At 31.2% G+C, this 25,637-nt stretch overlaps 5 protein-coding genes across 6 annotated transcripts; 3 read left to right on the top strand and 2 right to left on the bottom strand.

Moving 5' to 3' along the window:
- The first annotated feature begins 361 nt into the window (after positions 1-361).
- LOC123006470 (DE-cadherin) lies at positions 362-12,973 on the top strand. Its single transcript, XM_044400977.1, has 14 exons — positions 362-1,017; positions 6,655-6,794; positions 6,847-7,125; positions 7,201-7,395; positions 7,446-7,648; positions 7,709-8,774; positions 8,824-8,976; positions 9,028-9,366; positions 9,420-9,752; positions 9,803-9,994; positions 10,042-10,480; positions 10,539-10,678; positions 10,734-11,082; positions 11,137-12,973. Exons 1-14 carry the CDS (start codon positions 909-911, stop codon positions 11,604-11,606), a joined length of 4,407 nt encoding a protein of 1,468 aa, XP_044256912.1. The 5' UTR covers positions 362-908; the 3' UTR covers positions 11,607-12,973.
- Positions 12,974-15,223: 2,250 nt separating this feature from the next.
- LOC123006058 (alpha-soluble NSF attachment protein) lies at positions 15,224-18,073 on the top strand. The gene is made up of 3 exons (XM_044400208.1): positions 15,224-15,380; positions 15,452-15,648; positions 16,349-18,073. Exons 1-3 carry the CDS (start codon positions 15,292-15,294, stop codon positions 16,936-16,938), a joined length of 876 nt encoding a protein of 291 aa, XP_044256143.1. The 5' UTR covers positions 15,224-15,291; the 3' UTR covers positions 16,939-18,073.
- On the bottom strand, positions 17,994-20,053 carry LOC123006056 (putative Dol-P-Glc:Glc(2)Man(9)GlcNAc(2)-PP-Dol alpha-1,2-glucosyltransferase). Of its 2 annotated transcripts, XM_044400206.1 has the most exons (5): positions 19,819-20,053; positions 19,605-19,769; positions 19,396-19,555; positions 18,923-19,050; positions 17,994-18,873 (listed from the first exon to the last, which is right to left on the bottom strand). In XM_044400206.1, the coding sequence occupies exons 1-5, from the start codon at positions 19,984-19,986 to the stop codon at positions 18,133-18,135; spliced, it is 1,362 nt and encodes a 453-aa protein (XP_044256141.1). In that variant the 5' UTR covers positions 19,987-20,053; the 3' UTR covers positions 17,994-18,132. The 2 variants fall into 2 exon arrangements, with proteins under 2 accessions (XP_044256141.1, XP_044256142.1); XM_044400207.1 differs by lacking the exons at positions 19,396-19,555; positions 19,605-19,769; positions 19,819-20,053 and having other exon boundaries at positions 18,923-19,324.
- Positions 20,054-20,351: 298 nt separating this feature from the next.
- LOC123006638 lies at positions 20,352-22,407 on the top strand. The gene is made up of 6 exons (XM_044401277.1): positions 20,352-20,700; positions 20,749-21,215; positions 21,261-21,433; positions 21,488-21,677; positions 21,727-21,871; positions 21,923-22,407. Exons 1-6 carry the CDS (start codon positions 20,593-20,595, stop codon positions 22,295-22,297), a joined length of 1,458 nt encoding a protein of 485 aa, XP_044257212.1. The 5' UTR covers positions 20,352-20,592; the 3' UTR covers positions 22,298-22,407.
- On the bottom strand, positions 22,269-25,481 carry LOC123006639 (serine protease inhibitor 77Ba-like). The gene is made up of 9 exons (XM_044401278.1): positions 25,428-25,481; positions 25,196-25,358; positions 24,969-25,060; positions 24,715-24,909; positions 23,324-23,537; positions 23,052-23,269; positions 22,795-23,001; positions 22,594-22,732; positions 22,269-22,544 (listed from the first exon to the last, which is right to left on the bottom strand). The coding sequence occupies exons 2-9, from the start codon at positions 25,212-25,214 to the stop codon at positions 22,420-22,422; spliced, it is 1,209 nt and encodes a 402-aa protein (XP_044257213.1). The 5' UTR covers positions 25,215-25,358; positions 25,428-25,481; the 3' UTR covers positions 22,269-22,419.
- Between the last annotated feature and the right edge of the window lie 156 nt (positions 25,482-25,637).

The raw sequence follows: 25,637 nt of genomic DNA, 5'->3' as shown, positions 1-25,637 counted from the left end.
GAGATCAAAATTTTTATAGACCTCACCTTTGCATATATAAGAAATTTTAGTTTTTTTTTAATGATTTTACGGAAGACTGTTATAATTTTGTGATCAAAATCAAGAGCTATTTTATCCATGTGAAGTAAGCGTAATTCAGAATTTTAAACTTTTCTGAAGTAATGTTTCTATATAATTTTACAACACAAGTATTTTCATGTATTCTTGTTGTAATGTTGGCTGCATACGTTACATCGAGTTTTAAATTTAAATGCCAGGGCAGGGCCAATATGGCGGCATAAGTTATTTCCTGTTTTAAATTTTTGAATTAATTTATTTGTATTCCCCGAAGTACTGACTTTTTATCGATTTTAAATACGTAGTTTAGTGTAATTTTGGTGTTTCATTTTAATTTTTGAAGGCATTTTTGCATTAGAAAGTGCAAAAGCTGGTGATTCACACACCGCATGCGCTCAAATCGTCGCTTTATTGGTTGTGATTCATAATGGTTTTATCTATTATGATTTTGTTCCTTCTGTTGAATATATCCGTGTAGAAGGTGGTTGATCCTGTTTTCATTTGTGAAACTGAAAATGCAAAGTATACAATGTAAAAAGTGTTGGTGAAGTACCAGGAGAAATCGTCTGTGATTTATTTGTAAAGTACCAATCGAATAACCGGCTTGGAATGTGAAGAAATCAACAAGATCAGCGTTAGATGCCGTTACACTCGTGTAAAGGAATGGAACAGTGCACGAGTGCGAGTTCTTTGTGTCTTTAAAGAAAAAATTCGTGATGAGAAGTGCCTTCATGAAACGATAATGATAAAAAGTGCAATTTATAAATCCTATTTTGTTGTGTTTACGTGTTCATATAATCGAGATAATCAACGAATCGTTACTAGAAGTTAAAGTGTGATAATTCGGTAAAATGGGCCGTTTTAGGCTGTTGTTATGGTGGTGTCTCTTTTATTTACCACTCGATCTGCAATGTACTGTTAGTGCTCAAGAAAATAATACCCCATCATTTACACAAAGTGGTAAGTTCAACTTATGTCAACAGAAGTCACGCCTTAATCCTCCCTCCTGCAATCTGTTGAATACAACTTGTTGCCCTTATTCTGGTCTGAAGTGTGATTTATCAAGGGCGTTAACTGGACTGAGATTATTAATTCAAATCAGTTTTATTTACACTAAGTTGTGCCCATTTTCTTAGTCACTCTCTTGCTCAATTTTTGTCTGCCACCCTTTTAATTACCGTTTTTTCATAACCGATAAATGATAACATTGATAACTGATAGTAGCAACCAGAATTATTACAAATCGAATTTTTTCATGATGCAGTCAATGACTCACTTAAAATAGCACGATAACATTTAAATTTTAACCGACTGAATCACTAAATACCGTCAACCACGGATAAATACTATTTTCCGTTTGTCGCCCTTTGTGATTTCTTGGAAAATTTGAATTTGACTGAAGAAAGTTAATTATCAAACACTTCATTACTTTACGGCAAGATAATGTCAACTATTTACAAAATTACTTTCGCATGAATCATCGATAATTCTGAATAGGGGATCAGTTCCTAGAGACATGATTCAGAATTTTTTTTTGGACACGAATAATTGAGTAAACATTTTTATCAATGAATTAACGTAAGAATTGTTGTAAACGTTGTAAGCATTGTGGTTCGCCCATTTCGGTTCAGCCATTACGTGAGGGTCCACTCATTTAAAACTTTGGGTTAATTCAAAAATTTTAATGAAGTTGGTGATTGGCTCATTTCAAGTCGGCCATTATAATAATGAGAGAAACCAATCACGTTAAACTTTAGATTAATTAAAAAATGCAATTGATTAATTTAGATTTGCATTCTGATTACTTTCATTTAAATTTTGAATGAAAATTATAAAATTAACGTTTTGAAAGGAAAATTGGTAATTGTTAATTATTTAAATAGGTTTTAAGCGTCTACACTTTTTATGGGCTTGTACAGCATATTTGTTGAAATGGTGAGGCGTCTTTTTTGTTCACTTGAACGTTGTCAATGTGCTTGATTGAATATAAAATACCTAGCAAGTTACTGAGATCTAAACATTCCAAATATGATTTGTTTCTCATTATGAAGTCACTTGAGATGCATTTTCTCAAGTAGAGTATTAAATGTGTCCAAAAATTTATTTTACAAAATGTATTCGCTCCAAATCACACATTTCGATGAACACGAAATCAACCAAAATTTTGACTATAAATTGCTTGTGAATAACGAAAGTGAGAGAGTATTAAGCCTCGTTTAGACTTAAACCGCTCCGCGGTTGTAGTGATTTAGGTAATAAAATAAACTAAGATAAAGGGAAAAAGCTGTTTCATTAAACTATTTTACTGACGTACAGCATCATTTGGGTCATGTGGAGAAACAGTGGGATCAGATTTTGTCTAGTGTTGATTTCTGATTTTTTTTAATTATAAAGTCCTTTTTAAAGTCATCATAATACTAGGTGAATAATATGGATTTCATAGATATTGATTACCGGTCACCTTTGGCTTTCATCTGAGACGGATTATTGAGTGTGCAATTACGAGATCTTAAAAGTAGTTGTATGATCTGGTGCTTGTTAAAATGCAAAGCAGAATTTTTACTTAGTTACGAAACATGGTAAATAAAAAAAATGTTTTTATATTTGCACATTTATTTTATGCATCAGCGTTTTTGTTTACAATCTTCTGATACCCTGACTGATTACTGATTAATAATAATAATTATTCAATTTTCACTTAAACAATTAAATTGTTATATGTATTTATTCTCTGCTTTATTCACAATATTTACTTTTCTTTATTGAAGGTTATAGTTTAAATTATAACTGATGTATTTGACCCTAGCTCGATAATCTGCAATATTTGAAAATTGAAACTGCACTCATTGGCAATTAACCGAAGTTATAATAGTAGGAAGGTTCTAAAAGAACAAAAGCTTACATTAAAAAAGAATAATATCTAGTTTTATTGTTTTCAACATACTTGTGCAAAGTTATTCACTGTACATTTTTGTCTACTATGTTGGTTTTCTGTAAGTGTAAGTATTTTATAGGATTTCCTGGAACAAGGAGCTTAGTTCTTCACATGGTGAAGACTGCTGTGAATGTTAATTTATGCATTTTTTAGCACACATTATACAGTTTTTATTTTGTTTCATTGTTGGCTCTATTAGTAAATATTACTCAGCGAATGAAATTCACTATCAACGTCTTATGGGAATCTCACCGAAGATAAATAAATGCAGTGTTTAGGAAAAAGACGTGTCAATCACCGTATAAACACTATAAAATTGTGATAACATTTAACCTCAATACTGCTACAATAGTACAGTATAGACAAATATTGGAGTTTCTGGATTCCGCATGGGAAATATTTTGATGCAAATTGTGAATACACAAATTGACTGATTTCAAAAAGTTGTATTTTGGGTTGCAATATAATTAGTAATTACAATGCTTATTGTTTATTCTGTAAAGATTTTTTAGATTCTTTAGTTATGAAATAACAAATAACTTTCCGGTTCAGGTCCATTATCATTAGTCATTTAGAGTATGAAACTAGATTACTGCTAAAAATTCACTTTTTTGTGATATATATCTTTCTAAAAATTTTGTGTTTTTAATGATGTTTACATTTTTTATATTAAATTGTTTTTTCAATAAATCCTGAATGAAAGTTATATTTTTTGTATTACATTTAAATATCAGTTTTGGAACCAGCAATTTTTTAGAAAGTAAATATTCGGCTATAAAAAAATATGCTCACTACCGCGCCTTATTTTGTAAAATTTCCTGTGACTAACTAAGTAAAATAAGGAAAATAACACTTCCATAGCTATGCAATTGTGCATTGAACAGAGAATGAGTAATAATAAAATTGTAAACGTTTATACAATTATAATTATAATTATACAATATAAAATCCTTTTTTTTAATCTTCACATTTTTCATTGATATTTGTGTGAGAAATAGGACATTAGATTTGTCAATTTGAAACTTTAATTCGAATGAGTTTTGTATCTCAATCTAGGGTCTTGATCAAAATCTCACGCTATATTAATACAAAAATAAGTATTACTTCAATAATCTGGTAATAATAATTTTTTATTTTTGCACTACGATATTTTTAATGATTGTGTAAATCTGTAAATAAGATAAATGGACCTGTTATCAATTCACACTTTATTCAGAGATAACTGATACTAGGGAATAAATGATACAATAAAAGATGTTTAAATGAAAGTAATAAATATAATACCCGATGCAGAAAAAGTACGGATTTTTTGAGAATAGCTTTTGTCGTTTTTGTTTCTGAGTTGTATATTTTTCCTCTCATCTCATAACAAACACAAAACCTGTGTAAAACTTTACTAACGCATTAACAGTTCAGAACTTCAATTAATTATTAAAATTATTAACTACTATAACGAATAAAGTACAGTAAAAAGAAATTAAACCAAACTTAGAAGTCAATGAAGTTAATAAAAGCGTAGTATTTTTTATATACAGTGTCAATTTTAAAACTTGCAATCGGCAATATATTTCAACTGAAAAAGTTTAAAATATTTAAAAATGGGAAGTGATTCACCTTCAGCCACTCTTGAATATAATAAAAAAAATGAAAATTTAAAGTCTTCGTTTTTGAATAATTGGAAAAGCGGCTTTACCACATAGGCTGTTGTATGACATTTTTGTAAAGCGGTTGTTTTATAAGCTTTCCAACGATGTATCACAAGTAGGATCGTGTCATTTAAAATTTTCAACTTGGGATGGAGGTGCCTCATGTCATTTTGATTCCCCTTAGGAACCACCGAAACGGTTTTCAGTGATTCTCAATAACTTTTCCAGTTCTAGAGATATTGCCGATTACAAGTTTTAAAATTGACACTCTGTATAATTGCCTGTATAGCTATGTATGTACAGTCGAACAAAATGAAAATGACGTCTCAATAAACCAGCCCCTGCTGGATGCCGACCCTTCTAACCGCAAGCAGACAGGGTCGTAAATTATCGGATTGCAGTTTCAACATAAATTCCTCTTGGAGCCGGTTTACAGAAAGCCAAATTAAAATTTAATTCAGAATTAAACTAATTAATTTGCCATTTACTTTGCATTGACAAACGTCAAATTAATTAAATGAAAATATTGAATTTTTTTAATAAAAATTTAACATACCAGTTCTTAAAGAAAATTATGCATTAATAATGACATCGACGAAAAAACAAATCATTATTAACTTAATATTTTTTTAACTGTTTTTTCAAACTAGAATTAATTAACATAATTTTTGAACGAAATAGGTTTTCTCTATTTTAAACTACATTTTATGTAAAACAACAAATGAATTAAACTATTGTTTATTTGCGAGAAGAAAAATTAATTCCACGTGTGCCTTAACCACGAGTGGTTGTAATTCTGTGAGTAGAAGCGAAATGAAAATTTAATTCATAATTAGGTAAACTAATTCGAATTAAGTTGCCATTTATTTTGCATTGACAAACGTCAAGTTTAAAATTTAATTGCGATTAACACGTTTTGTAAACCGGCCGTAAGTTTTCTATTAGTTTTGCAATTGTCATTGAAAACGAATCAAAATTATTTATTTAATTAAACCAGGAAAAAAACGGCAAAATTATTTCAAATATTTTAGTTCTGCTTTTATTTTTTGATAATTGTATTACTTTTAAATTAAATAAAAACGTTTAGTTTTATAACAACACAATTTAACAAAAACCAGTTCTTAAAGAAAATTATGCATTAATAATAAAATTGAATTAAGTAACATAATTTTTGTACGAAATAGTCTTTCTCTATTTTAAACTTGATTTTATATAAAATAAATATTTTATAAAATAATGCATAATTTTCTTCAAGAAATAGTTTGTTAAATTTTTCATTAAAAAAAAATTACATTTTCATTTAACTTGACTTTTGTCAATGCAAAATAAATGGCGAATTAATTCGAATTAGTTTAATAATTGTGAACTAAATTTTCATTTCGCTTTCTGTAAACCGGCTCCTAAAGGAATTTATCTTGAAACTACGTCAAGTTTGCAATCCGATAATTTACGATCCTGCCTGCTTGCGGTTAGCAGGGTTGGCATCCACAGCAGGGGCTGGTTTATTGAAGCGTCATTTTCACTTTGTTCGACTGTACATATATTTTTTTTTTATTGAAAAAAGAATGTTTTTACCCGTTCATGGAAACGCATATTATCGGAGCTTGAATAACCAAAACTTTATCATAACAACATACAAAAATATTTTGTAGTAGAAAAAAAGAATGCTAAAGAATGAGCACCCGACGACTTTTTGTCCGCGCCCTGATTATTATTGTTGGTTAGAGTAGAGCTGCATTTACTTCCGGCATTCAATTTGCTTGATAATTATAATGCAGTAGATTAACAAGTTGTTTTTAACGCTGATTGTATGCATCAAGGTTGTATGGTCGAAGTTCGAAGAGCCCGGAAACCAGAGAAATTGATATTATTATCAGTGTTATTATACCGTAAATAAAAAGTGAAGCTTTATTGAGCACATACATATTATTATTTATTATTTTATTTTTATTTATTTATTATTTTATTTTATTTTTGGCAACGGCATGCAATGTTTTTATTTTCCATTTTTTCCAGGCATAATAATGGACAATAATATAGATCAAAACGCACGTTTGTCTCAGTATCAAGAAAACCATAAACCCATGTTCAAAGACTGTCAGAAGTACAATCCTGTTGTAAAAGAAGAACAACTGAGTCAAACATTTGTTATAAGAGTAATGGAGTAGCAAAAGATAACATAGTTTTTTTGATGTCAGAATTTTTAAGGTTCAAGCTGTTGATGAAGATCCTCCAGATAGAGAAGGTGGACGAATCACGTACACTATTGAAGAACCACCAGGGACTCGACCTTTTTTTAGAATAAATAGCACAACAGGAGAAATAACGACTGCAATACCGTTCGACAGAGACGAACCAAGTAGACAAAAAGAAATTTATTTAACAGTCCGTGCTGAAGATGATGGGCGACCTGAATTGGCTGATATATGCACAATTAAAGTCACAGTAYAAGATATTAATGATAATTCACCAAGTTTTGATCAACACGTATGTAATTTTGGGGATTTTTATCTTAATCTTAATTATACTACATTATACAATTCAATTTGAAATGCATTTTAGGATTACTCCAGCAATSTTTCTGAAGATCTTCCCGAAAATAGTGAAGTTTTAAGGGTGTTTGCTTATGACTTGGACACACTTGAAAATGCCAAATTGACATACAGATTTATTAATACTGGAAATGACCATTTTGAAGATTATTTTAGAATTGATCCTYACACTGGTGTCATTTATTTAAAACAGCAATTACTTGGGGTTAGTTGTTTATTATTTTCCAATACACTTTTACTTTTATTCTCTTTTAGAAACAGGGCAAAAGATTTACGTCAACCGTTGAGGTCTCAGATAATGGAAAAGAAAAGAACACAGCAAGAGCTGATGTTGTATTTACAGTTGTCGATTCAAATAAGAGGCCGCCAACAATAGAAGTAGTAGGTGGTAACAAAGTAATAAAATTGAAAGAAGATCAACAAGACTTTGAGACACCTATAGTCTCACTTAGAGTACAGTGAGTATTTGTTTTTTATAGGCATTACGCATTGCTTTATTTCATTTTTAATTATTCTAGATCGAATATAAATGATCCAAGTGTTGTCTTCGAGTTAGTCAAAGGAAAAACTACTCAAACGAACAAGGATCAGACATTTATTTTAAGTCCATCGGATTCAACATCAGCAATAATCACACTGGCACGACCTTTAGACTATGAAACCGTTGAAGAATATCAACTTACAGTTCGTGCTCAAAATAAGGATTTATTATATGCATCTGTGACAATAAATGTGAAAGTCGAGGATGTCAATGATGAAATTCCGACATTTATCGAACTGTTAAGAGGAAGTATCGTAGAAAATGATAAAGTTGGCGCTCAAGCAATGACAGTTAGAGCAATTGACAAAGATGGAACTTCTCCCAATAATCTTGTCGTTTATGAATTGCTCGATCATAAGGATTTATTCGAAATTGACAGTAGTTCAGGTGTAATTACTGCAAAAGTCCCTTTTGATAGAGAAAAAGAAAAGCTTTATCACGTGACTGTGCAAGCACGTGATTCTGCACCCAGTGCTCTCTTCGCTTCAAAAAATAAGCCTAACGAAGCTAATCAGAAGTTCCAAATAAGTATCGAAGATCAAAATGACAATCAACCGAGGTTTACTAAAACTTTATATCAAGTGTATAACATATCGGAAAACGCTGATTCCCAGAAAGATGTTACTGAAGTAAAAGCTTTAGATGCAGATACAGCTTCTCGTATAGAATATAGCATAATAGAGGGTAATATAAATGATGCTTTTCTCATCGAACCTACGACAGGAAGAATTAAAGTCAAGAATAAGCTCGATTATGAGACAATTGAAAACTACAATTTAACGGTGCAAGCCAATGATGGAATATATAAAGATACAGCAAAAGTATTTATTCAGATTTCAAATGAGAACGATGAAATTCCAGTTTTTAATAAATATAACAAAGACATTGAATTTGAAGAGGAACAAGTTAGTTCAGATTGTATCGTCACTTTGACTGCCTATGATCCCGACATAAAAGATAGAAATGCAGATCAGAGAATTGTTTATCGAGTAGACAAGTCATTTGTCTCTGTTGGAAAAAATGGCTGCGTAAGAGTTGTCAAAGTAGGTTTTTTTTAAACTTAACAGTGTTTTAATTGTTATTACTTTTTAGCCACTCGATCGTGATCCTCCAAATGGCTCAACTAGTCGTCAAGCATACATATATGCATATGACTATGATGGAGGACCTAATTCTTTATCTAATCACGCTGAAATCAACCTCATTCTTATAGATATTAATGATAACGCTCCATATTTAGAACAAGTATAACAATCTTGTTTTTTTTTATTATATTTTACTCACACTTTATTACAGACGGAAGTTGTGTGGTACGAAAATCAAGTTCCAGATGATGTAACTCCGATTATAAGTTTGACTGCTAAGGATAACGATGGTCCTAGTAACGGTGAACCTTTTAAGTTTGAAATATTTTCTGACGAAATGAAAGAGAAATTTGAAATTAGAAATCAGAAATTGTTTGCGAAAGAAATCTTTGATAGAGAGCAGCAAAAATATTACAACGTTCCTATTAAAATTACAGACAGCGGTGAACCTCCACAGTCTGACACTAGTATTTTGAAAGTTATTATTGGGGATGTTAACGATAATGCGGCTCAAGATGGTTCTAGTGAAATATTTGTGTACAAATATGAGGTAGTAGTTTTAAAAATGTATAGTATAGTATGAAAATAACTTTTTTATTTTAGGGTATTAAAGTAGATACTGAAATCGGAAGGGTATATGTAACGGATCCAGATGATTGGGATTTACCCGACAAGATATTTGAACCTGATGGTTACTTGGATAGTAACTTTATTGTTAACTCAATCGGGGGAATGATTACGATGAAGAAAGATATAGTTCCTAACGTCTATAAACTAAATTTCGTAGTAAGGGAAGAGATAAATCATACTATCAATACAGTGCATGCAGATGTGACAGTTACTGTTAAGGAAATACCAGAAGAAGCTGTTCGTAAGTCGGGTTCAATACGACTTAAAGGAATTACATCAGAAGAATTTATTTCAAGAAATGATATGGTAAATTCCTTCTCAATTGTAGTACAATTTGTAACTCGTTTTTTTTACAGACTCCAAGTAAAAAAGACTTGCTTCAAAAACGCCTTTCTGAAATTTTTAATACTTCTATTGACAACGTAGATGTTTTTACCGTGATGCCATCGCGCAACTCCAGTTTTATAGACGTCCGTTTTTCCGCTCATGGTTCACCATACTATCCACTTGAGAAGTTAAACAATAAAGTGACTGCAGAACAAGAAATGGTAATTTGACGTCTTTTTAAGTATAAACTTTATAAATGTAATTTCAGTTGGAACGAGAACTTGGAGGCGAATTTGTCATGATCAGCATAAACGAATGTTTACAACCTGATGTTTGTTTGAATGGTTCATGTACAAATATTTTACAAATTAAAGATGAACCCGCTGTTGTTTTTACAAACAAGACATCTTTTGTTGGCGTTAAAGCTGTGGCTGAAGCCGTCTGCGAATGTAGAAAACATATGACGAACGAGTGTTTCAATGGCGGAACGCCAATTGAACATGGAATTTGTAATTGTCCTGAAGGATTTACTGGACCGAATTGTGAAAGTTTGGGGATTAGTTTCGCCGGAGATGGATGGGCGATGTACCCGACGTTTGATTCTTGTAATAACACTGTTATTTCATTCAATGTTCTTCCACAAATAGACGATGGACTTATCTTTTATGTGGGGCCTCTCAGTAAACGACAAGCAGAATTTAATAAAGGTAAACTAAACTTGCATTTTTGGAGAACAAACCAATCGTCATCTTGTAAATTTTCTAGATTTTATGTCTGTCGAAATGCGAGGTGGTTTTGTTGTGCTTAAAGTGGATTTTGGCGACTACACGGAGGAGTTTATTTCAGACTACAAAAAAATTAACGATGGTGGAAGCCATAAAATCAAAATTAATTACACAAATGTGGTATGTAACTTATCATAATGGCTCAATTGTTGTAAGTGTTGTAATATTCCTGTAGGAAGTACAAATTGAAGTGGATGAGTGTCCCAGTGATTGCATAAAATGGGCAAGCTTCAAAAAAGGTGGCTTATTGAAAACAAATGGGCCTTTGCAAATTGGTGGCCGATCCAATATATTTACAGAAGAAGAGTCGAAAATGGTCTGGTCGAACCCACCGTCCTCTGTAGGCTTTAGAGGCTGTATAACAAACTTTACATATAACTCGTACGTTTATAATCTTGGTGCTCCTTCTGATAAGTACCATGCTCACGAAGGAACGTGTGATTATGGTATGTTTCAAGCTGCAAAGTTCGGTATCGATTCGAATTTTTTGGTCGCCATTTTGGTCTGCTTAGCGATTTTGTTGAGTAAGGTTTTTTTTAGATTTTCTAGATTTGTTTTTAATTTAATTTTTGTTTTAGTTCTTTTACTGGCGGTAGTCGTACATAAGAGGAAACAAGACAATTTCAATGAAAAAGATTTGGACGATACTAGAGAAAATATAATCAATTATGAAGATGAAGGTGGCGGCGAATGTGACACCAACTTTGATTTGTCTGTGTTGCGAGATAATATTGACGAAAAACCACCAATGACCGACAATATATATAAGGCTGAAGTGCCTGCTGACATTGGTAGTTTCTTAGATGATAAAAAACGTGCTTGTGATAAAGACACTTTGCCTTGTGATGATGTGCGCCATTATGGCTACGAGGGAGACGGCAATAGTTCAGGGTCACTTTCCTCACTTGCTTCTTGTACAGACGAGGGTGACTTGAAATTTAACTATTTGTCGAGTTTCGGACCTCGTTTTCGTAAACTGGCCGACATGTATGGAGACGATGCTAGCGAGGAAGGAAGCCAAAATGGAGCAGAAGAATCGTGGTGCTGAGTTTTTAATTTTAAGGAGAAAGTTTAATTTTTAAATCTATTGTATTTTGCTCTGTTTTCCAAGCACTCGTAGTTTCTGGTGTTCATAGTCAAGTAAAAAAACTACTGACTGTGCGGCAGCTAATTTTTCTTTTGTTTGATTGATTCACCTGGAACTATGGCGTAATTTGTACTTAAATAATGTTTGACCAAAGAGAAGCATATATTTTTGGATGAAAATTACTTTGTAAACCATAGAATCACTTTAACGTTGTGAGTTGTGGTAGCTGGGACGTTTTGTTATATTGTTTTAATAACAAATACGAAGTAGGTTTAGTGTTTATAATGTGATTTAATCAATAGTGTGCTATTTGTTTGTTTAAAATTTCCAAATTTTGAGGTTTAATTTCTTAGTATATATTTATTTTACAATTTTGATAAAAGTAATTAGACTGTAGGAATAATAAATATGTGCATTTACTGAAGTGTACATGCAGCTTTTTTATTTATGATCATTTCAGTGATAAAGAATGAACAAGTAGGCTAACAATAATTTTTTTGTAGCATAGTTGGTTTTAATATAGTTATAATTTTTATGATGGCACAAGGATACAGAATTTAATTAAGTGACTTCTAATGGCCTATAAAAGTGTGCCTTCATAGAGTTATAGAAATGAGTGTTACTATTTTTTTATTTAGAGTTTTTTTTTATGAATTCCACTTTACTTCCAATGTGTGTAAATGATAACGCAGTGTTTAAATAATAGCAACAAATTTAGTACTTAATACAATGTGACCAAAGATAATCAATTTGGACGGAACTGCAGCGAATAAGATGACTGAGATTTGTATTAGTTTGCATTTAAATTGCCATCAGTATGTTAAAACGCATTTATATAGTGTTAATATTTTATTATTCGCATATTACATGAAATTATAAATTTTATTAGATTTTTAGGTAGTCTCTTTCTTATTCAACATTCATACCATTCTGTGCCACATACGTGTATTTTTTTGCAGCATAACTTTAGGTGTTATTAAATTATGTATTAAGTTAATTTAATTCACTTCAGAAGACATTCCTTTTTTGTGATTATGATAGTGAACAGTTCATATATACGTTTTTTGTAAGACGATCTCGTTTGGTGTCTGTTAGTATTTTCAAAAGAGAAAAGAAATTATTTAAAGTATTATATTGTATTCTAAACATAGTTTTTATTCATCATTGTCTTTTCTAAATAATTATTATAAAGTTGTGCCTATGTTATTTATATTTTTATGACCTATTGTTTTTGTACCTAAACAATTATAAAAGAATGTTGCTCACTGCCGACTTTATTGTAACAGTAACGCTATCTTGTAATAAATAAAGGCTATTTAAGTAGTCTATTATGTGTAACTTTTTAACTCAGATTATTATGCCTAGTTTTCTTAAATCATTTTCCTATTTTCTATGCATTATTTTGAACAAAAATCCATAAAAACAACGTTGAATTTGACTTTTTACCCTAATTTTTTATCTTTTTTTTCTGACTCAGATTTTCCTAAAAACATCAATTTTTTAGAAAAATGAGTCGATTTTCAAGTTTTAGTCGTTGAATTTTGAAAAAGAGACCATTGAGGTCTGTTCAAAAACACAAAAAATTGTGAGATTATATATAGAAGTACTGGTTCCTGCGGGGTCATTTTAGAGTAGAGCTTCTTTTTTCTTAATTATTAAAATAATAAAATTCAATAAAAAATTTGAATCTAGCGAATTCTAACGGAATCTACCGCAAATCCCGAACCATTTTGCCAACCCCTCGGTTGGACAGCTGTAATAACGAAAACTAAATCCACTGGAGAACGAGAATTAATTGTAAAATATAAAAGATGGAGAAGAATATTTCCTTGCAGAAATTGTCAATCAGTGAAACATTATATTTCTAAATCACCTTAAAGATATTATTATTATTATATTATAATTTTTGAATTATTTAAACCCCAACACGTCGCTTTGAAAACAGAGGTATTGATGGTACTTGGTAAATAGATATTTTTGTTTTTTATAGACCAAAAGGAAAAACAGAAGATCCAAGCTATACTTTAAGAACAAAAAACAAAAAAGTCAAAAACGAATGATTTTAATAAATTTAAAAGAATTAACAAAGAATTAATCTATATTCTAGTTGCTGAAGACACATTTTTTAAATTTGTATGGGTAGAACCTTTAAAAACTAAATCAGGATTAGAAATAGCAAATGTATTTTTAAAAACGATAAAACAAACAATTAAAGACAAACACAATCTACCTAAAAAGTTACATGCAGGAAAAGGAAAAGAGTTTTATATAATAAAGATATGAGAGTTGTTTTAAATAATCACAAATAAATACAATAGTAATATAATGACTACATCTGATAAAGATGGATTAGTAAATTATTTTTTTTAATGATTACTCAATTTTTTATGGAATTCGATTTTAAAAATTTCCACACTAGTCTAGTCTTCTATTTTTATTATTCAATGCTAGATATTTCTTTATTTGTGTGATGTAGACTTGAAAAACTAATTGATTTTCAATTTTAGTAGTCTATAATATGTAACTTTTTAAGTCAAATTATTATGCCTAGTTTTCTTAGTCATTTTCTTATTTTCTATGCATTTTTTTTCAACAAAAACCACAGATTTAGTTGTTACGTCTGGCTCATATTTTTTTAGAAAACATAAAAAAGGATAGTTTTCCTTATTTTTGGCATAAAAATCTGGCTTACATTAAAAAAAAAAAAATAAAAAAATAGGATAGTCTCCATAAAAAAATTGATGTTTGAATAGATAAAATGGGCTTAAAAACAGGTCATTAGTTAACGTGGGAGCGTTGACAACTCTATTTTTAAAAAATTATTTTATTTCACTCAAAATTATTATTACACTTAATTTATTATTATAACTTCACTTTTACAATTATTTCACTAACTTCACAATTAATTTACTCTTACAATAATGAATGGCTTAAATTCTTATTTTCAAACTACTAACTTAAACCAGATAATATTCAGACTAAAACGCGTATTTCCTATTCTGAATTTATAATATAAATTAGTGCAACGGTTGCAAGGTTTTTGATGATGGTAAAGCGCGTGATGTTTACGTCTCCTTATGGAAGCTTCTATGCTGATCCATAGGCACGTGGATGTAGATAACATCACAAATTTTTACAATTTTTTGTGTTTTTAAATAGACCTCAATAAACTCAACAATAAACTTTAACGACTAAAACTTAAAAATTGACTCATTTTTCTAAAAGATTGATATTTTTAGGAAAATCCGAGTTAGAACAAAGGATTAAAATAATAGGTTAAAAAGTTAAATTCAACGTTATTTTTTGATGTTTTAGTTGAAATACGGTTTTTGTTAAAAAATAATACATGGAAAATAGGAAAATTACTAAGAAAACTAGGCATAATAATCTGAGTTAAAAAGTTACACATATTAGTTACTTATTTAGGATACGATGTGTTTGTTAATTGAATTCATAAAAACACCACCTTTAAAATTCATTGTAGACATTCATAAATTCTGTGAAATTTAAAAAATGCGTAACACGCGGGCCCCACGGTGGCGATTGCAGCGCCAGCTGTTGTGTAGAAACCTAACTGATTTGTCAATAGGTTGTCACTTTTCTCCGAAATATTTGTTGGTTTTGATTTGTGTCAAAAATTGTTGCAATGGCATCAAATGAGCAAAAAGCACAGCAGTTAATTGCCGAAGCTGAAAAGAAAGTTTCTGCAAAAGGATTCTTTGGATCTCTGTTTGGGTAGTTATTTTTTAGCAAAATTTAGGCTAGCTTCTTGTTGCGTACATTTGTTAAAATGAATTGTTTTCCAGAGGCAACAGCAGAATTGAAGATGCAGTCGAGTGCTACCAAAGAGCAGCTAATCTCTTTAAAATGGCCAAAAATTGGACACAGGCTGGAAGTGCATTTTGCGAAGCTGCAAACCTAAATTCACGAAGTGGGGCTCGACACGAAGCTGCCACCAACTATGTAGATGCTGCCAATTGTTATAAAAAATCAGATATTAATGGTAAGAACAAGACCGACGTGTAAAGTGTGAGATTTTGAGAGTGGGAGTGATTCATTGGTCGACTGCGTTAAAATATCAATTGTTGCGGTTAAAGAGCTAAAATTTAAGCAACAGTGAGTTTCTGGACCGAAAATTCTACATTATATTAATTGAACCTGCTTTATGGGTATACAAACAGTAAAGTTGAAGATTTTTGTCAACATATTTAATCCCTCAATAACCATTTGCTAGTTTATGCTTTTTCTAAACATCATTATAGCTTTCTGTGTAATTCCACTAATATGAAAAACTAAACGATAAGCAACATTAGTATTATGACAAAATTGTAATCAAACAATAAATCATTGACAACTAATAACTCAAGGTTGCCAAATTAAAGTTTATATCGATCATTTTTGTATTATTTCACAGTGGTAAACTGCCCACCAATGCTTTTTTATATTTTTAATAATTGTCAACAAGAAAGCCATAAAAACAAATCAATAGTCAAGACGATTTGTGATTTCTTGGGCTATATGTAGTTTAATAAGATTACGAGCCTGACCACCTTTTAGCAACATGCAATCAATTGAAAATTTTATTATAATACTTAGAGTTGAAATTGTTATTCAAAGCACAATTTTTATATTTTAATTGAAACATGAAGTGTTCACGCTCGTCGCTAGCCTGTATGTCTTCTAATTTAACTTGGTATTTGCAGAGGCGGTAAACTGCCTGCTAAAAGCAATAGAAATTTATACGGACATGGGTCGTTTCACAATGGCCGCCAAACACCACCAAAGTATTGCTGAGATGTACGAATCCGACGCAGTAGATTTAGAACGAGCCGTGCAACACTATGAACAAGCGGCCGATTATTTTCGAGGTGAAGAGAGCAACGCCTCCGCTAACAAATGTTTGTTGAAAGTGGCTCAGTACGCTGCCCAACTCGAAAATTATGAAAAAGCAATACAAATTTATCAACAAGTAGCCTCATCAGCTTTAGAAAGTTCGCTTTTGAAATATAGCGCTAAAGAATATCTATTTCGTGCTGCCTTGTGTCATCTTTGTGTTGATGTGTTAAATGCACAACATGCCATGGAGCGGTATGTACAAATGTATCCCGCTTTCCAGGATTCCAGAGAGTATAAATTAGTTAAAACACTGATTGAGCATATTGAAGAACAAAATATTGAAGGATTTACCGATGCTGTCCAAGAATATGACTCCATTTCACGTCTTGATCAGTGGTACACCACTATATTGTTGCGCATCAAGAAACAACTTAATGAAAACCCAGATTTGCGCTAAGTCATTTTATATTTATTTATTGGTGAAAAATCATATTTATTTTTATGTTTTGTTGGTTATTCTTTATCAGTTACTTGTAATTATAGTATATAGTAAATAAACTTTCCTTGAAATTACTCGTTATATAATTAGGTATAATTTATATAAATAATGTTTTGTCTACGACATTGTTTTGAAATATATAAATATTTATATCTATTTTAATGTGATCCATGTTTTTTAGTATAAGGTGGTAAATTACATTTGCTTCACTGAATATCACACAATGTAAAACATGGCACCCTGCACTCAGGGTTTTGTCGTTTTTCTTTTGTTATAACACATTTAAATAACATTCCTATTAAAACAGTATATTTAGATAACAATTTCGAGTAAAATGGCGCACCCTAATATATAGTGTCTTAAATTTAACATACAGGCGTGGGATATACATGTCGTTCAAAAGTGTTCATGCTTTACTAATTTTATTTAAAATTTGCTTATCTAAGTATACATGTGATACGAAAGTAATAATGCGTTGTTCCATATGAAATGATATTGTTGGAATTTATTGCCGGTTAATAGCACTTTGACAAATTAAAACATAAATGAGGTCAAACCCTGACACATCATGTATATAGGATTCCAAAAGTAAAATTACTTTAAACACTGCTGTTTAGCTGAGTTATTGCAACGATGGGTAACATAGAATTCTTGTATCAATTTATTTGGAGTACTAATTATATTTTATTAATTCGTAGTGATGAGAGTTTATACAGTTTATTTTATATATATGACATTGATATTTCAATGTTGTTACGTGAATACTTTGTGTATACTTTTTAATACTTACGCCATTTTTATATAGTTAGTGTTGTATGATTAAACGACGTAGGTACTATTATGAAATATGTGTGGTCTTTGTAGCACTTTCATAGCAAACTGTAAAATCCCATTTATTCGCTAAATAGTAATATAATTTAACCATACATAGCGCTCATCCGTTTCTGTATACATTATATGTGACATAATAAATAGATTTCACAAGTAAATTATGGGTCAATATAATAAATAACTACAAGAATACATATTTATTGATACATTTAACAGCCAGAAATTAGTAAGAATCTTATAAATAAATACGCAAAGTTTTCAACGTCTTGTTTTACTTTGAGGTGAGAGCTAGTCTTGCTTGCCCCTGTCCCAATCACATTTTTACCAAATAAGTCTTTGGGGACATTCGAAATTCTCCCATTCTATTGTCTTCGTGAAAAATATATAAAGTGTACAAGCATTAAGTACGCAGTAAGTTATGAATTCGTAGAAAACAAATCGAACATCCACATTTTTTAAATGTGTTCTAAAGAGAACATACGGAATGAAAAAATATCGGAATTCCAAAAGTTTTTGTGTTACTAAAACTAGTACTGTGCATGGTATGAAAAAGAGAAGGAACCTGACATCTCTTTTATCCCACAGTTTCTTAATTATGACAAACCATCCAAATAAATACACAGGAACAATTACATAGCGGAACCAAAAATATTTACCGTAAAATCGGTTCCAAATGTAAAAAAAGTAATGCCTGTTATCAGCCAATACATAGGGATGAACCAAAGTATTAAAGTGAACAATAGTTACACTTAACAACAAAGCACCTAAGCTAACAATTTTATGACACTTTACAAATTTAAAGAAACTAAAAATTTCTGTAATGAAATGAGGCCAAGCAAAAACCAGACAAAAAAGTGAAAAATAAAATAACTGAGGCAAATGGATTGTGGCTTCATGGGCTGTTTTGTCACCTACGACAATACTGCCATTTATATAAACAAACAACACGAAAAATATCAACAATGAGCCGTAGCAAGTGACATTTAACCAAAAATGGAATGGTATTTTTCTTATCGTAATCAATAAATCTCCTCTAGCGAGCTTTGATAACTGTACCAACTCCTGAAAATTCTCAAGATGAGCTTCAAATTTTTCAAGTGGTTTCACCAACCTTTGCAGTAACACAGTCAATTCTCCTAGTCTTCTGATAAATGTTATTTATTTCCTTCAAGGCATAATAACCCAAAGCCATCACAACCCATATTATATTGGTTTGCCGACATAAAACCGCAAACAACCCTGGATAAGTAAGAAATATTTTTAATCACTCGTTTTTAATTTTCAATTGATCGGAATTATTTTTACGAAATCCACCAACACTGTAATAAAATCATTTTTTGAAAAAACAGAAGCAAACAAAATTTATCAAAAAAAAAAGGTTACATTGCTCCCAAATCTAAGAAAAGGAAACATTTTATCAAGAAATAAGTTCAAGTACTTCAAAAAAAATAATTAAGTTTAAAATCTCATTACTCAAACTAAATAAATACGTTTCTATATGTTCCCACACAGTGAAAGATGGATTTCAAAAAAGAATTTTAGTTTTACAGAAAAAAATTAAGTTTGCGTTTAAGAGAAACATACCAAAAATTGACGCAAAATAATGGTAATTTCTTTGTGCCAATAAAAAAAGCATTGAAACCATCGTGAGAGAAACAACATCTGTATAGTAGAGATGTCCAAAAAAGTACAGTGGTGGTAGTATCGATAAATTAGCTGCTGAAATAGCATTTTGCCACCTTTGCTAAAAACAAAAAACTTCATTTACAGCTTGACACTTCAGTAAAATTTACTTGTTCATTATTTAGGTTTAGTAAGCAATAAAAAAGAATTAAATTCACGAATGAAGAAAATAATGAAGTCAGTCTTAGCCAATAAGTTGAACACAAATCAAAAGGCCCCAGTAATAAGTTACTGAATAGATAGAGGCCCGGAAATGTTGTTACTTTTGGATGCCACTAAAAACATTATTAACAGCTTTATAACATTTATTTTCAGGTAAACTACCTTGTCAAATTCGTATCTGCAATAAGCTTCTCCAAGTTGAAAATGAAATTCTTCATCAATAATAAGTTTTGCGGTTTGATATATTTTGTTGAATATAAATTTTGAAACTATGGCATATATCGTTAACAAAGTACACAGCAAAATCGTGGAATATTTAATTTGCAACATTTTAACAGAAATTGTGTGTTCTATGAAATAAGCCAGTCGGCAATTTGACGTTTGAGGTTAGGAGAAAATTTTGGGCTCATTGCGCCGACGAGAATACCGAATCGCGAGACTGCTTCTACTATTCTACAATTGGGTTATTCTCGTGAGTGTTTATTCTCACGAATTTACATTCTCGTAAATAATCATGTGACATGTACTTGAAGATGTAAATAATATTTTATGTGTAATTAAATTAATAAAATTAATTATAAGAAAAAATGAAATTTAAATAATTATTACTCCTGAATTGTCACTATGAATGCTTTATTATTATTAATTTTGACCAATAAAAAAATTCGTCCAATGAAATGTCAAAAACACTTTCCCGTGTTATGTCACCTGTGACATATTATATGGATTGAGTAAAATTGTTGCTTTCACAATGTTTTCAGCTAACAAAAACTGTTTTTGTTAAGTTTCATTGTTTTAAATGGAAAAACTATTAGTTTTGTGATTATTACGGTGTTGAAAATCATGTATTAGGCACGTTTTTCATACATCTTACTGGGATGAAGCAATATGATTTAACTTTCCAATTGTTGAAAGAATCAGGATATAATTACTACAATGGCAACACAAAACTCAAATCAAACACAAAACCAGTTTGGAAATATCACATTTCGTGAAATTCATAAAAACGCCTGGTTAAAAAAAGTTACATCAAATGTTAAAAAGGTAAGATGTTGAATTGTTATTATAGATGTCATAAGTAGCTTCTTTTAGAAACGAGAAGCCCTCTGGGTTGTTTTTTGTGTACACGATGACAGCGATGCATTTCTTGAAATGTATCTCAACAATAAAATCGCAGTGCTTCATAAACCAGACTGGTTCGTTTATTTGAATGATGTGCAGCATGTCTCACCCACAATCTGCCCAAATGAGCAGGAATATGAATTTGTATTAACGTTAAAAACGGAAGTTGTGAGACTAACTGCTCCTACTTGGGAACAGATGCGAGATTGGGTATCTAGTATTCAGACAAAATTGCAAGAGCTAAGAATAATAAGTCCAAAAGATAACGTTTATTCAAAGTTACCAGAAGTTGGCCGGGGGCCTGTTTTATCTACCCGATCTACAAGAGACCCCAATTCGCCGTTACCGCCTCCACCTACAAGCGAGTTGGAAGTGTTACCAGGGATAGAAATTGAAATTAGTAGTGCAGATTCAAGAAGACCCCTAATACGACATTGGTAAGAGTTGCATGACTAAAATGTTTTACTTATTTGTATTTTTAGGAATAGATCGTTATCCCAGAACAACTCTTCTGGTGAAGAAACACCTAGGTTGAGAAGAGAAAGCACATCAGAGCCAGAAGTGTTTAGATTTGATAATTTGTTCAATGCAGTTCAACAAATAAACACGGAATCAACAGCTTGTCATTATGAGCGTTTATTTCAAGGTGATCCAGGTACATTTGTTCAAAATCATTTGACTTGTAGCAGATACTACTTTTTTTTTGAAGGTCCGTCCAGACAACTAGAAAGATCGTCAAGTACCCTCCAACAACCGCCCTTATCATATAAGACATTTAGAGAGCAGCAAGTCCTACAGTTACAAAGAGAAATGGCACATTCCGGTGGTGTTAGATTACAGTTGAGAAAAAAAGATTGTATGAATTCAGTAGCCTTAGTTGACGCGTTTGATTCCGTTTGGTACGTCGATTTGACTACATTGTAATCACATTTGTCAACAATTTTTTAGGGTTTGTGGCTGGAAGCAAAGAGAACAACCAATGTTATATAATGTTCTTCACATCGGTGATAAAATTCTAAGTATAGCTGGTATTCCGGTCAAATCGACAGTTGAAGCATATAGGATACTAGAGTCCCATTATTGTGGCCTATATGTAAGTCTGTAATTAAAATTGCTTTCTCTTTTTCATAAGCGTATTTTATAGGTCGATATTGTTATTAAACGAGTGCCCCATGGGCAGGTGTTTTTGATACAACGTGAAACTGAAGGCCAGTCGTTAGGTATAGTTCAGGAAAATAACACAGCTGTTATAGAATTGGTGGAAGAAGATAGCTTAGCTGCACGGCAAGGATTAACTGCGAAAACGAAAACCTGTGACGGTTTATCGTTAACAAACTGGGTATTAACTGAAGTTAACGGAAGACCATTGAATTTATTTTTTAAGAAGAATCAAGTGAGAGATCGTCTTAATTCGGTGGGGCGAGACATATCGATTTTAGTCCAACCTTTAGATTTAATAAAACAACTTAAAAAAGAGTTAAAAGCACTAAGAAACTATAAAGAATATATTTTACAATAATTTAATGTAGTAAATCACATGTTTTTTCGTATTTGAGAACATGGACTGAAGTCTATACTGTGATTTATATTTTATACCGATATAAACGAATAAAAATATTTTATTTATCTCTTGATTGGTTTTCATGGGGGGACGCTGACTTTTCCCGCAAACACAATACTTTTGGTTGGTTTATTTACAATAAAGTACAAAAAGGGTTTGTTGGCTACAAATTTTGGAGGTGGAGCCTTATTCACAATGGATGCGCCTGGAATTATTGCACTGTAGTTTAAGTTATTAAATTTTGTTTAACTAACCAGAAGCAGCAGATGCTACGGTTCCTTCTTCATTTACTTGTATTTCGGCTCTTTGAAGTAATCGAGAGATATATAAGTAGTGAGGGAACATGCCAAGCAGATTTGCTTGACTGGCATCAAAAACATCAGGCATTCCCATCTATAACAACGAAAAAATTAAAATTAAATTTTTTATTTATTCAGAAAATTTACGATTTTTACCTTTTCAAGTACAGTGTTGAGTATCAAGTCTGACTTGACAGTGAATCGAGGCAAATACACTTTAACATCTTCACCCTCAAAATCTTCTTTGGCTTTGTTAAGCCTATCAATTATTTTACTAAAAGGGTTCTCAGCCATTGAATTGAGCATATTCGTTAGCGTCTGATCTTTGTAAGGCAAAATTACAATCATAGACATTTTGTCACCCTACAAAACAAATTTCTATTTTTGGTCATTTATTGAATGAAGATATTCACCTTTCCGTAGGGTAGTTCAATGGCGTAACCTCTAATCCATTCCAGTCTCGAATAAGGAAAGAATCCTGTTTGGGACATCATATCAACTTCTCCTAATTTGTTTTGTTTCTCATCATAAAATGTATCACGGCGGGTTTCAGATCGATTGAAAGGGTTCATCCATGTGCCTTTGAAATACATTGCACTGACAATAAAAATTTCAGCGTCAAGTAGATCATCTAAAAAAATATAGTTATAGTGCAAGGTCATCGAAAGTTGAAATATTTAGTTACCTGGTCGAATGAAATTTCGTATTCTATTTTTTGTTGCGCTAGCCACATACTTGTTGATTCTATCACTAGCGCTTCTGGTGTCCGAAAAGTCTGTAGGTTCTATTTTAACTCCGTAATCTTTTTGGGCAATATCACGGAAGTCGGTTTTTAGTTGCTGAGCTTTTGTTGTAAAGATAGAGTTGTAGATGTCCAAGTTCACCCCTTCATCTTTTTCCTACCAAATAAATAAATTCTACAAGTATTAGACACAGTATGTCGTTTTTTAGACCACTACTAGATACTACAAATACTATATTTACTTACTTGTAGGTATATACTTACAATATATACCTACAAAGGGCAAAAAAAATAAAATTGCAATAATTTTTAGTGTTCTTATACACCATTAACTTTTATGTTAACTTTGTTATTGTAAAATGAAAAGTGCCTCCCACCATGATAGTCATTGTGCATTAGATTAGTGAAAGACAATTGGGGTCTTCACCCCCCCACAAAATGCACAAAGAACATAATTATTTATATTGTATATGCGATTAGATATTTAATTTTTTTGTGAAAAATTAATTTATAGCAACAATAATTTACCTACACAAGCTGTTAATTATTATTGGGAAACTTTAGAACTATTACAAATAATAATAATTATGAAATTACAGAACTCGAAAACAAAAAAATTAAATAAAAAAGCCGTTTTTTGAAGTGGAACTTCCTATCTTCAGTTTCCAGAATATTTTTTTTAGCAGAAAATGCTCGATTAACCTTTTTCCGTGCTTGGTAGCCATGTACATACTTAAAGATAATAATTTTGAAAACTTATTTAAACAATGCATGGATATGTCAAATACACATGTCAAGAATGTCAAATTTGAGGAGTGGTGATGCCCTATTAATTAATTAACGTAAATATTGTAAAAATATAAGCATTGTGATTGGTCCATTGCAGTCGGCCATTATTAATAATGCGAGTAACCATGGAGAAGCCAATCACTTTAGACTTTGGATTGATTCAAAAATGTAATGCAATTGATTCAGTTGGATTTGCATTCATTCATAAAAATATTTTCAATTTTTGCAATTATCAGCCCTAAAATACGTATTATGTGCAAACATAAGTAAGTGTATTATGTATAAAATTTAAATAAACTTTTACATCTTATTTAAATATTAATTTTTATTTTTAAGAATATTTTTCTTGGTATAATTTATACGAAGAAATTGATTTGTAACTTTTATTATAAATTTTAAATTCATAAATGAAATAAAAATTGACCTCAACTAAAACGAAGGCATGGGTGCCGAGACGGGGAAAGAACAACGGAGATTTTTTTATTTTGTTGGTAAAATTTGTTGTTAAAAGTGTATAATATGTACTTATTTGTGATTGAACTCACCGATAACAGGGATGACAAGTTTTTGAAATTGTTTCTAAACATAACTTTGTTGGGAAAACTTGGTATCCTGAGAACGTTTTCCATTTGTTTAGCCGTTTTATCCCTTGCTCCTTCATCAATGATTGAGAGAAGTGTCCACACTGTATATGGAGATAATGCTAAATTTCGTGGACCTCTCGGTTCTCTACTGGTAGCCTGACATGGAAGCCGACAAATCAACATAATTAAGTAAATAACCAAGGTTATTAACTTACCGCTAATAAATCGATGGCAAAAGCATTTGATGAATCACTAATACTTTGGGCCTTAATGCAAAATATCACTGCCGCCCAAATTAGAATTGGCACTAAAATCACGATAAATATTCGACTAAACAAAGGATTTGTATTTGGTTCGCTTCAATAAAATGTTCAAGGTGACAAAAAGAAATGAATACACAATTGAATATGAACTTTATTGCTGTTTCGGCAAAATAACTTACACTTTCTCTTCAAATCCATGCTGGTACATAAACACTAGCTGCTTGCACAAACGTATAGCAAACACTGCATGTAGGTAATTAAAACTCGCGAACAGTACTTTGCGTTCAACTCGTTTTATGAAGAAATTTTGATATCCTCCGACTTAGCGTAGTTGACCTTTGTCTGTTAACAATCCCGTTAATATTTTTTCCTTTTATAGCTGCAAATTTTAGTGTTTATACCAATACTTACGCACGCATACTGCCAGAATGTCACACTAGCAGATTCTATAAAGATATTCATCTGGAAAAACCCAACAACTTGAATCGTGAACAGTTCCTTGCTTTTTTAACTAATACGGATTTATGTCTAAATTTAGTAATTGTTGATATATCAATTAATTAATTCATTGACCAATACGTAAGCCAACTTTTGCGAATAAACCAGTAAGTTCGATACTGT

The sequence above is a fragment of the Tribolium madens genome, unplaced genomic scaffold, assembly GCF_015345945.1.
Source record: "Tribolium madens isolate multiple individuals breed KSU strain unplaced genomic scaffold, Tmad_KSU_1.1 Scaffold_2;HRSCAF=44;Tcas5.2_LGX, whole genome shotgun sequence".
In the NCBI taxonomy this organism is placed as follows: Eukaryota; Metazoa; Arthropoda; class Insecta; order Coleoptera; family Tenebrionidae; genus Tribolium; species Tribolium madens.
This window is presented reverse-complemented; position numbering and strand designations above follow the sequence as displayed.